This window comes from Dryobates pubescens, chromosome 25 (assembly GCF_014839835.1).
Source record: "Dryobates pubescens isolate bDryPub1 chromosome 25, bDryPub1.pri, whole genome shotgun sequence".
Lineage (NCBI taxonomy): Eukaryota > Metazoa > Chordata > Aves > Piciformes > Picidae > Dryobates > Dryobates pubescens.
In genome coordinates this window covers 6,329,200-6,342,423 of record NC_071636.1, presented here as the reverse complement: position 1 = coordinate 6,342,423, position 13,224 = coordinate 6,329,200, and the positions used below count along the sequence as shown (strand labels likewise).

Below are 13,224 nucleotides of genomic sequence, written 5' to 3'. Positions count from 1 at the left end.
CGGCCTCCCTCAGCATGCAGCGTTCGGCTTCTCGCCCAGACCGCGCTGCGGTGAGCGCTGCCAAGGCCGCACCCCTTGTCTTCTTGGCTGAGGTACAGGCACTGCCGTAGCCTCGGGGCCTCGCCGTGAGGGGTCCTCTGAGGAGGTCCGGAGCATGCGCGGCGCGTCTCGCCCGCCATGTTGAGTGTGGCCGCCGCCACTCGCACATCCTCCGGTCCTCGTCATGCCAACTGTATAGTGACTGGAAACAGCGCTTATTGATCCCTGTAGCGCTAACGCAATGGGGATTCCGCAGGTGACTTCAGCGCTCGGCCCCTTTTGCCCAGAGCCTCTTCCCCGGGGGTAAAACGTGGGCGCCGGGCCCGAGGGGGCGTGGCCGGGGCGTGGCCGCCCGGACCGAGTCTATAAAAGGGCGCGGCGGGGCCGGCCGCCCCCGCACAGGCTCAAGATGGCGGCGCTGAGGGCGGCGGGGGCGGCGTTGCTGCGGCCCGGGCGCGGGGAGGCGGTGACCAGGCTGGGCTACCACAAGAAGGTGAGGGGCTGCGAGGACAGGGAGGGAGGACAAGGGGTAGGTATGTGGTGGTGGTTGGCCAGGGGGATCTGGAGAAGCGGGTCTCTATGTGAACCTCGTGAGGTTCGACAGGGCCAAGTGCAAGGTCCCGCACCTGGCTCAGGGCAGCAGCCGGTATCGATCCAGGCTGGGGATGAAAGGCTGGAGGGCAGGGAGAAGGACTTGGGGTGCGAAAAGCTGGACATGAGCCGGCACCGTATGCTCCCCGCGCAGAGCCAACTCTGTTCTGGGCTGATCCCCAGCAGGTCAGCTCTGGAGTCCTCAGCGCAGCAGAGACAGAGACCTGGAGTGGGGCCAGGGGAGACCACAACAATGCTGTATGGCCAGGCTGAGAGAGTTGTGGTTGTTCAGCCTGGAGAAGGCCTCCAGGGAGACCTTCTGGGGACCTTAAAAGTGCTTAAAGGGGCTGAGCAGAAATCTGGGGACAGACCTTTGAGCAGGGCCTGTTGTGACAGGACAAGGGGGGGATGGTTTGAAACTGAAAGAAGGAGATTAAGACTGGAGGGAAGGAAGAAATTCTTCGCCGTGAGGGTGGTGAGAGCCTGGCCCAGGTTGCCCAGAGGGGTGGGAGCTGCCCCATCCCTGGCACCATTACAGATGAGGTTGTTTGGGGGCGCTGAGCAGCCTGCTCTAGCTGCAGAGGGCTTGGCGTGGGTGCCCTTTCAGGGTGCCTGAAGCATGGCATGAGCGGGGGGTGTGGTGGTGCCCTCGCAGGTGGTGGATCACTACGAGAACCCACGCAACGTTGGCTCCCTCGACCGCAACGCCAAGAACGTGGGCACCGGCCTGGTGGGCGCCCCGGCCTGCGGCGACGTCATGAAGCTGCAGGTAACCTTGGGGACGTGCTGGCACGAGGGGGGAGGTGCTGGCAGGAGGGAGGGTGTCCCCCGAGGCCCAGACCCTTCCCCTGGGGGGGCGCGGCGGGAGTCTTCCCTCCTCGCGCTCCAACCCCGAATCGTCCCCTGGGGCCCGGGCGGGCTGCGCGCCGCTCCGCTGGGCCCGAGAGGGCGGCCGCGGGGTGGCTGCCGGAGCCCGGCTGGCCCCTGAGGTGCCCCCCACGCCGTTGCAGGTGGAGGTGGATGAGCACGGGAAGATCGTGGACGCCCGGTTCAAAACCTTCGGCTGCGGGTCGGCGATAGCGTCGAGTTCGCTGGCCACGGAGTGGGTCAAAGGGAAGACGGTAAGGGCCCGGCAAAGCCACCCGTGTCCTCTGCTGGCAGCAGGCAGGAAAGGCTGGCCCGGGGATCCCAGCACTGGCTTTGTGCAGCGGGAACAGGTCCGGCCCTGAATGGTAGGGCGAGAGTTGCCTTTCCCGAGAGCCTCCACGGATGTGCTGGGAAGTACTTTGTGCCTTGTGCAGCCAGCAGGCACGTGGTGACTGCAGCTTCTGGCAGAAAGGCTAATGGTAGAGCACTTTCCTCTGTAATAATCTTCACTGGTGATCTGGATGAGGGCATTGAGACAGTCATCAGCAAATCTGCAGATGACCCCAAGCTGGGAGCAGATGTTGGTCAGTCAGAGGGCAGAAGGGCTCTGCAGAGGGACCTCGACCGACTGGACAGGAGCAGAGTCCAATGGGATGGCATTCAACAAATCCAAGTGCCAGGGGCTGCACTTCGGCCATGGCAACCCCATGCAGAGCTACAGGCTGGGGACAGAGTGGCTGAGAGCTGCCAAACAGAGAGGGACCTGGGGGTGCTGATTGACAGCTGCCTAAACATGAGCCAGCAGTGTGCCCAGGTGGCCAAGAAGGCCAATGGCATCCTGGCCTGCATTGGGAATAGCGTGGCCAGCAGGAGCAGGGAGGTCATTGTGCTCCTGTACTCTGCACTGGTTAGGCCACACCTTGAGTCCTGTGTCCAGTTCTGGACCCCTCAGGTTAGGAAGGACATCGAGACACTTGAAGGTATCCAGAGAAGGGCAACAAAGCTGGGGAGAGGCCTTGAGCACAGCCCTGTGAGGAGAGGCTGAGGGAGCTGGGGTTGCTTAGCCTGGAGAAGAGGAGGCTCAGGAGAGACCTTCTTGTTCTCTACAACTCCCTGAAGGGAGGTTGTAGCCAAGTGGGGGTTGGTCTCTTCTCCCAGGCACCCAGCACCAGAACAAGAGGACACAGTCTCAAGCTGTGCCAGGGGAAGTTTAGGCTGGAGGGGAGGAGAAAGTTCTTCCCAGAGAGAGTTGTTAGCCATTGGAATGTGCTGCCCAGGGAGGTGGTGGAGTCACCATCCCTGGAGGTGTTCAAGAGGGGCCTTATGTGGCACTTGGTCATGTTCTAGCCATGAGGTCTGTGGTGCCAGGTTGGACTCGATCTTGGAGGTCTCTTCCACCCTTGGTGATTCTGTGATCATTTAGAGCTCTTTTTTCTGCCACACAAGAAGTTTCTTTCTGGATTAGCATAGCAAACAAGCAGAGTTAGAGGCAGAGTAGCCACCAGTATGGCTCTGGTGAGCTTTGCTTCATTCCCACTGCTGCTCAGCTTGAGAAGTTCCTTAATTCCAGCATCCTTTGCTGCCTCTGGCAGTGGAGATGTTCTCCCATGTGGCTTCTGGGGCCTTGAATCGCTCTCAGCAGGTGCCTCTGGGGCTCGTGTTGCACCTCCCCTGAGCACTGACCACACAGTGTCTGCCTTTCAGGTTGATGAAGCCCTGAAGATCAAGAACACAGATATAGCCAAAGAGCTCTGCCTTCCCCCAGTCAAACTGCACTGCTCCAGTAAGTACAGCACCCAACAAAGCCCAAACAGCAGCTGGTGGTTGGGTGGGGGGCTTCAGGGAGCGCCACAGCCGCTTCTGACTCTTGTCTTCCAAATAAAGCTTCTGCACGAGGAGCAGGGTAAGGTTGGCACACAGGAGGAAGTTGCTGGTGTTCAGGTTTCAGGGCTGTTTCAGGGTCTCTTGGGCTTGGTATGGGAGGTGTTTAAAAGGTCAGCATAAGATGCCAGCTGCAGTGGTGCTCGCTGCTGGCTGCTCTGGTTTTTACCCCCTCTTTGGTGCTAAATCAGGGCAACGAGGCTGGTGAAGGTTCTGGAGGGCAGGTCTGGTGAGGGGAGGCTGAGGGAGCTGGGATTGCTTGGCCTGAAGGAGGAGTGTGAGAGGAGAGCTCATTACTCTCTACAGCTGCCTGTAAGGAGGTTGGAGTGAGGCTGGTGGTGGCTTCTTCTCCCAAGTAACTAACAGGACAAGAGGAAAGGGCCTGCAGTGGTACCAGGGGAGGTTTAGCTTGGGCACGAGGGAAAACATCTTTGCTGCAAGAGTGGTCAGGGATTGGACCAGGCTGCCCAGGGAGGTGGTGCAGTCCCCATCCCTGGGGGTGTTCAAGTAGCTGTGACACTTGGGGACATAGAGTCATGGAATGGTGGGGGCTGGGAGGGACCTCTGGAGATCACTGAGTCTAACCCCTGCCAAAGCAGGATCACCGGAGCAGCTCACACCGGGAGCACCCCAGATGGGTGCTGAAAGTCTCCAGAGCAGGAGACTCCACAGCCTCTCTGGGCAGCCTGTCTCAGTGCTCAGTCACCCTTACAGGAAAGAAGTTTTCCCTCACGTTGAGGTGGAACTTCCTGGGTTCCAGTTAGTATCCATTGCCCCTTGTCCTGTCACAGGACACCCCTGGAAAGAGCCTGGCCCCTTCTTGCCTCCTACCCTTCAGATACTGCTAAACATTCATAAGCTCCCTGCTCAGGCTGCTCTTCTCCAGGCTAAACAGCCCCAGGTCTCTCAGCCTTTCCTCATCAGACAGAAGTGTCAGTCCCATGGCCTCCAGTGGTCATGGCAGCGCTGGGCAGAGGGTTGGACTTGACCTCAGAGATGTTCCCAGCCTTGGTTTCTCTGAGCGGCTCTTCCTCATCCTTGCTCCCGCCTCGCAGTGCTGGCCGAAGACGCCATCAAGGCTGCCTTGGCCGACTACAAGCTGAAGCAGGATCCAAACAAAGGGGAGGCAGAGAAGGAAGCCAACCAGGCCTGAAGCTGCCTGCCAAGCTCACCCTCATTCCACTCTGCGGTGCAATCTCTCTAGCTGTTAGTAGGACCCTCTGCACTACTGCAGGAAGCTGTAAGATACGCACAACTTACGCACAAGGTGTCGCTGCTCACCTGTCTACAGCCACTCTCCTGCTGCTTGCACCTCTGGGGGCCTGGCCCTGGCCACAACCTGTGTCCTCTCACCACCTGAAGAGTGAAGAAGGCTCCTCAGCTGCAGTGGCTTCTCTCAGGAGAGAGCAATCCTGCTGTTCCGGTACTGGAAGGGCTGCACTTTGTTAGTTTTCTTTGGTTTTGGGGGGGCACTGGGGAAAGATGTATAGTTTTGCCTAATATTTTACAGAATTGAGTTGGGGAAACCTTGCCTCTGTCTCCATGTTGGTGTGAGAGCTGCAGCTCAGCCTCAGCCTGGCTGCAGACCGCCTGCAGGCAGCAGCTGCGTCCGGCTTGCCTTGCGCAATCTGCGCCCGGCTCCCTCCTCCCCCCGGCTGCTGGCAGGCTGCAGCGGGCGCCAGAGGGCACTGGCACTACACTGCTGCCACAGGAGCACCTCCTAGAGTTGTTCAGGTTGGAAAGGACCTTGAAGGTCATCCAACTGTTAGCCCAGCGCTGCCAGGTCACCACCAAATCACGGCCCTCAGCACCACAGCTTTGAAACCCCCCCCCCACCAAGGGATGGGGACTCCACCACTGCCCTGGGCAGCCTGGGCCAGGCCTTGACAACCCTCAAGGGGAAGCAATTGTTCCTCATGGCCAACCTAAACCTCCCCTAGGGCAACTTGAGACTGTTTTCTCTTGTCCTGCTGCTCCATGGGAGAAGAGCCTGACCCCAACCTGGGTTGGAAGGGACCTTTCAAAGCTCACCCAATCCAACCCCCTGCAGTCAGCAGGGACATCTGCAACTAGAGCAGGCTGCTCACAGCCCCAGCCAACCTGACCTGGAATGCTGCCAGGGATGGGACATCTCCCACCTCTCTGGGCACCCTGGGCCAGGGTCTCAGCACCCTCAAACATTTCCTCCTTCTCTCCAGTCTGAACCTCCCTCTTTTAGTTCAAACCCAGGGTGACACTGGGCTGCGAGGAAGGCCCCAGGGAGCAGAGAGGGATCTGTGCCCTCTGGGGCTGCCTCTACACCATCTGCTGAGCTTTACTGGAGGGGCAGGTTGGGGAGAGAGCAGGCATGCTGTGGTGGTCACCCACTTGAGCATTCCCACAGCAGCTGTGAGCTGCTCCCCAGCTCCCAAGCCTTTAAAAGATAACTGCTTTGAGGGGAGCAGCAGCTGAAAACGAAATGTTTTGTGGTGCTCTGGCACAGCTTACCCTCTGTGCTGCAGGCCACCACTCTCTCCTGTGCCTTCTGGTGGTTGCTTTTTTGTCTGGGGGAGGGGGATGGAGGGGTGGGGGGTGGGGTTCCATAGACTCCAACCAGAAAACACATTTGGAAACACTGAAGGTTTTAAACCACACACAATCCCCCCCCAAAAGAAAACCCAAAGCCCCTTCCTTGGCTCTTTCCCCCTCCCTGTTTCAAACATTAAAAACCACATTTAAGAAGAAGCTGCTCTGCAAAATCATCTCTCCCCAACCTTTTTTCTTAGGGGGAGGGGGGGGGGTGTTTGGGGGGGTGTTGGGTTTTTAAGTGCCAAGCAGGCCCTGTGCTGTTCCTTGCTGTGGTTTGTCACTCCCAGGGACTGCCCTGTGGTGCCTCAGCTTGGCACTGCTGGCCCCCACCACAGGCCCATCTCCTGCAGTGAGGAATGTGCCTGCTTCCTTGGGAACAGCCCTGTGGTTTCCCAGCTAAAAAAGAAAATGAAAAGAATCAATCAGGGGAAGGTCCAAAATTAGCAAAGCAGCAGCAGAGCTGGTTCCTTGTGCTCGGCAGAGCTCCCCACAGAGCGCAAGAGGGAGACCAAAGCCACCCTGCCGGCTTCCAGGGGGAAGCAACGGGGGGGGGACACCTGCCTCAGGGCTGGGATAAAAGAGGGGGGGTCCAGGGGTGAGGGGAGGCAGGGATAACAAAAAAGGTTACAAGGATGGGGGGGTACAGGGATAGGGGGATGCAAGGATGGGGGGGATGCAAGGATATAGGGGGGTTACAGGGCTAGGGGGATGCAAGGATATGGGGATACAGGGTTCGAGGGCTAGGGGGATGCAAAGATATGGGGATACAGGGTTAGAGGGCTAGGGGGATGCAAGAATAAGGGGATACAGGGCTACAGGGCTAGGGGGATGCAAGGATAAGGGGATACAGGGTTAGAGGGCTAGGGGGATGCAAGGATAAGGGGATACAGGGCTACAGGGCTAGGGGGATGCAGGGGATACAGGGGTACAGGGCTAGGGGGATGCAAGGATAAGGGGATACAGGGTTAGAGGGCTAGGGGGATGCAAGGATAAGGGGATACAGGGGTACAGGGCTAGGGGGATGCAAGGATAAGGGGATACAGGGTTAGAGGGCTAGGGGGATGCAAGGATAAGGGGATACAGGGCTAGGGGGATGCAAGGATATGAGGGTTACAGGGCTAGGGAGAATAGGCTGTAGGGATGCAGGGAGATGGGGATGCATTGCCTTTGAGGCAGACAAGCCTCTGTTACCAGCACACCCCCCAGCTTTTCCTGCCCTGCATGGTGCAGCTGCATCAGCACCATGCATCCCCACCCCCCCACAACCACCACCACCTCAGCTGTGGGCTGAGAGATAAAAGTTTCCCAGAAGCAGCATGTCCCCAGACAGATTTTGTGGCTGATAAATGTGTCCCCAGCTCCTGGGGTGGCACCCACACAAAAACCCTCCCCCCCCCCCCCCCCAAGTATGGCCAGGCTGTGCTAGGGGGGCACCTGTGGACCCCTGTGGGGCTGGAGCTGAAACCACCAGCGTGGGGCTGGGAGGGCCCTGGAGGAGCGAAGAGGAGAGCCTGGGGCTCTGTTTTGGTCACCTCACCGGCTGCAGGAACACACAGGAGAGGACAGCTGCGGAGGAAAGCTCTTTATTAGAAGCTGAAGGGGTTGAGGAGAGGGAAAAGTCCAGCTGGGTCGTGGGTTTGGGGCAGGGAAAGGCAAGGATGGGTCCTGGCTGCTAAATCCTCCTCCCTTCTCTTAGCCAGGCAAGGTCACCCTGTCCTCATTACTTCGGTGGCCACAACGAAGCCAGCCCATGGTGGCCAAGGTCATGGTGAGCCCCTGCTCCACTCTCCAGAGCAGGGAGCAGCTGCCGTGGTCCAACACTGCCCAGAGGCTGCAGCTCCTGCTGGCAGGCTCCCAGCACAGCTCAGGACACCAGTAACGAGCGAGATAAAGCTGGAGGAGCTCGGTGCAGGGCAAGAGCTGCCCAGCACGCAGCTGGGGGAAAGGGACAGAGCTGGCACTGGGGACTGCACCCACACAGTGCCCAGGGGTGGGACAAGCCTCCTGGGGGCTGACACACTCCAGCAGTGTGGAGAAACACTGCCAACCCCCCACCATATCTGCCAAAACAAGCTCATGGCTTGGCCACAGCATCCCACCAGTGGAAGGGCTGATGGGGGAGGGAGCAGGGAATGGGGGGGGGGGGGGGGGGGGGGGGGGGGGGGGGGGGGGGGAGGGGGCTTCATCGGGGCCTCTTTGAGCCACCACGTACAAACCACCATGTCCATCGTGTGGCCAGGGTGTCCCCTGAGCCGGCAGCTCCTCAGGTTCACCCAGGACCAAGTCCCTGCCCTAGATGCCAGGGGGAGCCACAGGGCCGTCCTGGGGCACGGCAGCATCCCCTTTCCCCCCGGCTCCTGTTGCAGCCGCTGCTTCCTCAGCGCCTGGATTTTGGGGTGCGGGCTCAGCAGCAGGTTGCTCATCACCCTGCTTTTTGCTTCCTTCCTCTTCTTCCTCCTCCTCCTCTCGGGGGGGTCTCTGCTCCCCCTGGGGGCCGTTGGCCAGCGATGCCTTGGCGGGGGATTTGAGGTTCTGGGCAGCGGCGAGGATGTCCGCCTGCAGCTGCTGGTTGCCGTCGAGGGGCTCCTCAGCGCCGGGGTCGGGGGCTTTCTCGGGCACCTCGGTGAAATCCCGCGGCCCCCCCACCTTGTCCCGCTGGTCCACGTACTTCTTCTTGGGGAAGGAGGACGGGTAGTAGGCGGAGGCTTTGTGCTTCTGCCGCACGATGACGGCGGCGCAGATGATGAAGAGGAGGACGAAGGCCAGCGAGCCCACCACCACCACCAGCAGCATGTACTCCTTAAAGAAGTCCGCCAGCCCCTCCAGCAGGCCCCCCGGCGCCGAGCTGTTGGTGACGGCCGTCCCCGCGGCGGTCCCCACGGTGGGGCTGCTGCCCGGCGTCAGGCGGCGGCCGGGCGGCGTGGCCGGCACCTCCTCGCCGTCCCCGCTGCCCACCGCCTCGGGCAGCACGGCCGCCCGCCGGGGCGCCGCCGCTTCTGCCGCGGCCAGCACCACCAACGCCAGCACCAGCGGCCGGGAGCCCAGCGCTGGCCTCGCCGCCATCGTCCCCCCGAGGGCTCGCGGGTGGCAACCTGCGGGACAGAATCGCTCTGGTTGGGAAAGAGCTCCGGGGTCCCCGAGTCCAACCGCTCACCCGACACCACCACAGGATCGGCACAGAATCCCCGAAGCAACCAAACAGGTTGGAAGAGACCTCCAAGAGACCTCCAAGATCATCAAGTCCAACCAATCACCCAGCCCTAACTAATCAACCAGGCCATGGCACTAAGAGCCTCATCCAGGCTTTTCTTAAACACCTCCAGGGATGCTGCCCCCACCACCTCCCTGGGCAGCACATCCCAGTGGACAATCTCTTTCTGTAAAGAACTTCTAAGAGCAAGCCTAAACTTCCCCCTGCACAGCTTGAGACTGTGTCCTCTTGTTCTGGTGCTGGGTGCCTGGGAGAAGAGACCAACCCCCACCTGGCTACAACCTCCCTTCAGGGACTTGGAGAGAGCAATAAGGTCTCCCCTGAGCCTCCTCTTCACTGTGACCATTGAGTCAGGTAGTGGGGAGGGCAAAATATTAACACCCAGACCACAGGCTCACAGGATGTTAGGGGTTGGAAGGGACCTCTGGAGTCCACCCCCCCCTGCCAGAGCAGCACCATAGAATCTAGCACAGGTCGCACAGAAATGCACCCAGATGGGTCTGGACAGTCTCCAGAGAAGGAGACTCCACAACCTCTCTGGGCAGCCTGCTCCAGTGCCCTGTGACACATAAGGTACAGAATTTCTTCCTCATGTTGAGATGGAACTTCCTCTGCTGTAGTTTACATCCATTGCCCCTTGTCCCATCACAGGGCACAAGTGAGCAGAGCCTGTCCCTTCCTGATGGAGTGAGACCCCCCACACCCTACCCCAAGCCAAACCCCACAGTGTGCCCACAGGTCATGAGATCATTAAGGCTGGAAGAGATCATGGTTTAATGGCCATGGTGGTGTCAGGTCAGCAGTGGGACCTGATGACCTTCAAGGTCTTTTCCAACCAAAATGATTCTGTGGCCTCTAAGATCAAGCCCAACCATCAACCCAACACCACCATGCCCGAAGTGCCATGTTCCTTGAACACCTACAGGGATGGTGGCTCCCCATGAAAGGGTGTCCCCATACAAAGGGGCAAGTACAAGCACTGAACCACTCCCCTGGGTTTGGCTAGGAGAGTTTCCATCACAGGAAGCTGGGACAGGACATAACCAAGACAGCTGAACCATGACACCACCAAGCTCAGGCTCTCATAGATCTGTCAAGGTTGGGAGAGACCTTTGAGACAGTCAAGTCCAACTGCTCCCCATCCCACCACTACTGCTAAGCTACTGCCACTGAACCGTGTCCCTCAGCACCACAGCCAAGTGTCTGTTAAACATCCTCAGTGTTGGTAACTCCACCACCTCCTTGGGCAGCCTGGTCCAATGCCTCAGAACCCTTGCTGTGAAGAAATTGTTCCTGATATCCAACCTGAACCTCCCCTGGCACAACCTGGGGCCTTTTCCCCTTGTCCTGTCACTTGTTGCATGTGAGAAGAAATCAACCTCCACCTGGCTCCAGCCTCCTTTCAGGGAGCTGGAGAGAGCAAGGAGGTCTCCCTTCAGCCTCCTTTTCTCCAGACTAAACCACCTCACGTCCCTCAGCTGCTCCTCATCAGACTTGGCTTCAAGGCCTTTCACCAGCTTCATTGCCCTCCTCTGGACCTACTCCAGCCCCTGAATGTCCTCCTTGGAATGAAGGGCCCAAAACTGAACCCAGTATTTGAGGTGTGGCCTCACCAGTGCCCAGTACAGTGGGACAATCCCTGCCCTGGTCCTGCTGGCCACTCTATTCCTGCTGCAAGCCAGGATGCCATTGTCAGGGAGGTGGTGGAATCCCCATCCCTGGAGGTGTTCAAGAGGGGATTGGATGTGGCACTTGGAGCCATGGTTTGGTTAGCCATGAGGTGTTGGGTGATAGCTTAGACTTGATGATCTTTGAGGTCTTTTCCAACCTTGTTGATTCTCTGATTCTATGTCCTTCTCAGCCACCTGAGCACACTACTGCCTCATCTTCAGCTGGCCATCAATCAACACCCCCAGGCCCTTCTGCACCCAGCAGCTCCCCAGCCCTTCATCCCCAAGCCCTCAACCCTGCATGGGGTCATTGTGCCCAAGTGCAGCACTCAACGCTCGACCTCGCTGAGCCTCTCCTTGTTCACCCTCCTAAACAGCCTTCAGCAAGCAGAACCCCAGCTCATGTTCCCTCTCCCACCATCACCCCAGGCTCTGCATTTGTTTTGCAACGGGTGTGCTGCAGAAAACAAACCCAAACCAAAACAAAGAGATGTTAAGCAGCTGAGGCTTGGAGTTGCTCAAGCCTGGGGGACGCTGCAAGGCTCGGGGCCGCTGCCAGCAGCCAGCTTCAGACAACGGCCGTTGGGCTGAGCAGAGAATTCCTGAAGAATGGAGGCTCCCAGTGGAAACTTTGACACAGGCAGCGCTGCAGAGGGGCCAGCCCCCACCGCCGGCCGCATTGCCCAACCGCTCGTCCCGGCGCGGACCGTTAGGGACGAGCCCCAGCTTCAGCCTGGCTAAAAATAGGCTGGGGGCAGGGTTTCACCCCCGTGCGGTGCCGGCATGGGGCATGAACCTCACCCCCATAGCCCGCCCCCGAGCCTTCAGAATGGAGCTGGGGTGCACTGAATAGGGGCTCCCAGGGGGTCCTGGCCGTCTGAGCATCTGCAGTGCAAGGTCCCCCCTCGCCTGCGCCGTGCTGCTCCGCGCTGGATGGGACTGGATTTGCCCCACGCCAACAGCCGCAGACAATGGTGGACATGGGACGAGCGTTTCCCACCCTGGCTGAGCTGCGCATCTCTGTGGGGTTCAGGAGCAGGGTGCAGCCTGCTCCCCAGCACGTTCCGCGGGGACGGCAGCGTGGTTTGTCTGCCCAGAGCCATGGAACACCATCAACCGTTCCCCACACTCTCCCTCTCCGCATCACCGCGTACAAAGGTCTCACAAACCAGCTCCACGGGGCCTCCCCAGGACAATTCCCCCAACCTCAGACCCCCCTGAATCCAAACCTACCTCTCATTTTCCTCCCCCCAAAACCCCACAGAGCCAACCCAGCAGCACTGCAAACCAGGAGGGACTCCAGCAGCAGGACTTGGCTTGCAGGCTCCTTCCCGGCTTCCGAATCTGGTTTGCATTAAACCAGAGCAAACAGCCGGCGGCAGGGGCGCCCCCGGACCCCCGACCCTCCCAGCTCACCGCAGGCGTCGCCGTGCCGGGGGCTCTGGGCTCGCTGCAGTAACCACAGCACTGCCAGGATGGGGGTTTTGAGGGGGCTGGGATGAGCCCCTTCGCCCTCCCCCTGCTCCACAGAGAGGGGCCCCGCAGCAGAGAGGGGTCCCGGGGAAGGCAGAGGCATCGATTCACCACGAGCAAGCAGAGGTGACAAGCAGCCACGGTCACAGTGGGGCTGACCCAAGCCCAAATGAGAACCGAGAGCAAGGCCTGTCACCGTGTCCGCCAGCCCTCCATCCGTATCTTCATCCCATCCCGCCTCATCTCCATCCTTGCCCACCCCCAGACCCACAGCGCATCCCCGGCTCCGGCTGGGCTGCAGGCAGCCGATCCCTGCTCCGCTTCCCTGCGCTCCCCAAACGCTTGGGGAAGTCACCATCTGATGTTGTCCAGGCACAACATCCTCCAGCCCATGCCTGGGCACACGGTCACACGGCCAGCTCCATCCCACAGCCCACCACGGGGACCGTGTCCAGCCCTCGTCCCAGCGACCCAGCCACGGGGCAGCCTGCAGCCCGCTCCAGAGCCACCCCAGACCTGGGGAGCAGGCTGGAACTGCCAGTGGGATCCTCACCTCAACCTGCAGCCTCCACACTGATGAGGAAGGAGCTGTGAGGATGGGGTCTGTCCCAACAACTCACCTCCCCAAGACCCTTTCTGCTGCCTGCTGGGATGAAGCCTCCTTCTCCTTCTCCTCCTCCTCCTCCTCCTTCTTCTTTTCCTTCTTCTCCTTCTCCTCCTCCTTCCTCCCAGCCCAGGACCAGCTTGTTCTCATTAAGGCTGGTTTGGGGAGGGACTGTGGGAGGCCAGTGAGGGGCAGGCGGCCCCCAGCCCCCGCCCAGCTGAAATCCATCTGGGAGATGTTGAGGGCTTCCCAGCCTCTTGTCCTGCCAGCAAAGAAGGGAGCCCCCGTGCCCCCCAAAACATCCCAAGAGCACCACTGGA

At 59.9% G+C, this 13,224-nt stretch overlaps 2 protein-coding genes across 2 annotated transcripts; one reads left to right on the top strand and one right to left on the bottom strand.

Moving 5' to 3' along the window:
• The first annotated feature begins 410 nt into the window (after positions 1-410).
• On the top strand, positions 411-4,950 carry ISCU (iron-sulfur cluster assembly enzyme). Its single transcript, XM_054173012.1, has 5 exons — positions 411-532; positions 1,286-1,399; positions 1,641-1,751; positions 3,202-3,280; positions 4,434-4,950. Exons 1-5 carry the CDS (start codon positions 449-451, stop codon positions 4,529-4,531), a joined length of 486 nt encoding a protein of 161 aa, XP_054028987.1. The 5' UTR covers positions 411-448; the 3' UTR covers positions 4,532-4,950.
• Positions 4,951-8,127: 3,177 nt separating this feature from the next.
• Positions 8,128-12,899, bottom strand: TMEM119 (transmembrane protein 119). The gene is made up of 2 exons (XM_054173132.1): positions 12,854-12,899; positions 8,128-9,038 (listed from the first exon to the last, which is right to left on the bottom strand). Exon 2 carries the CDS (start codon positions 9,007-9,009, stop codon positions 8,239-8,241), a length of 771 nt encoding a protein of 256 aa, XP_054029107.1. The 5' UTR covers positions 9,010-9,038; positions 12,854-12,899; the 3' UTR covers positions 8,128-8,238.
• Positions 12,900-13,224: the final 325 nt, after the last annotated feature.

Excerpts from the sequence above, each read along its gene's own strand:
- ISCU (XM_054173012.1), top strand. The coding sequence starts at position 449 with ATGGCGGCGCTGAGGGCGGCGGGGGCGGCGTTGCTGCGGCCCGGGCGC. Across the intron at positions 533-1,285 it reads GGCTGGGCTACCACAAGAAG|GTGGTGGATCACTACGAGAA; the intron begins GTGAGGGGCTGC and ends GTGCCCTCGCAG. Across the intron at positions 3,281-4,433 it reads AGTCAAACTGCACTGCTCCA|TGCTGGCCGAAGACGCCATC; the intron begins GTAAGTACAGCA and ends CCCGCCTCGCAG.
- TMEM119 (XM_054173132.1), bottom strand. The coding sequence starts at position 9,009 with ATGGCGGCGAGGCCAGCGCTGGGCTCCCGGCCGCTGGTGCTGGCGTTG.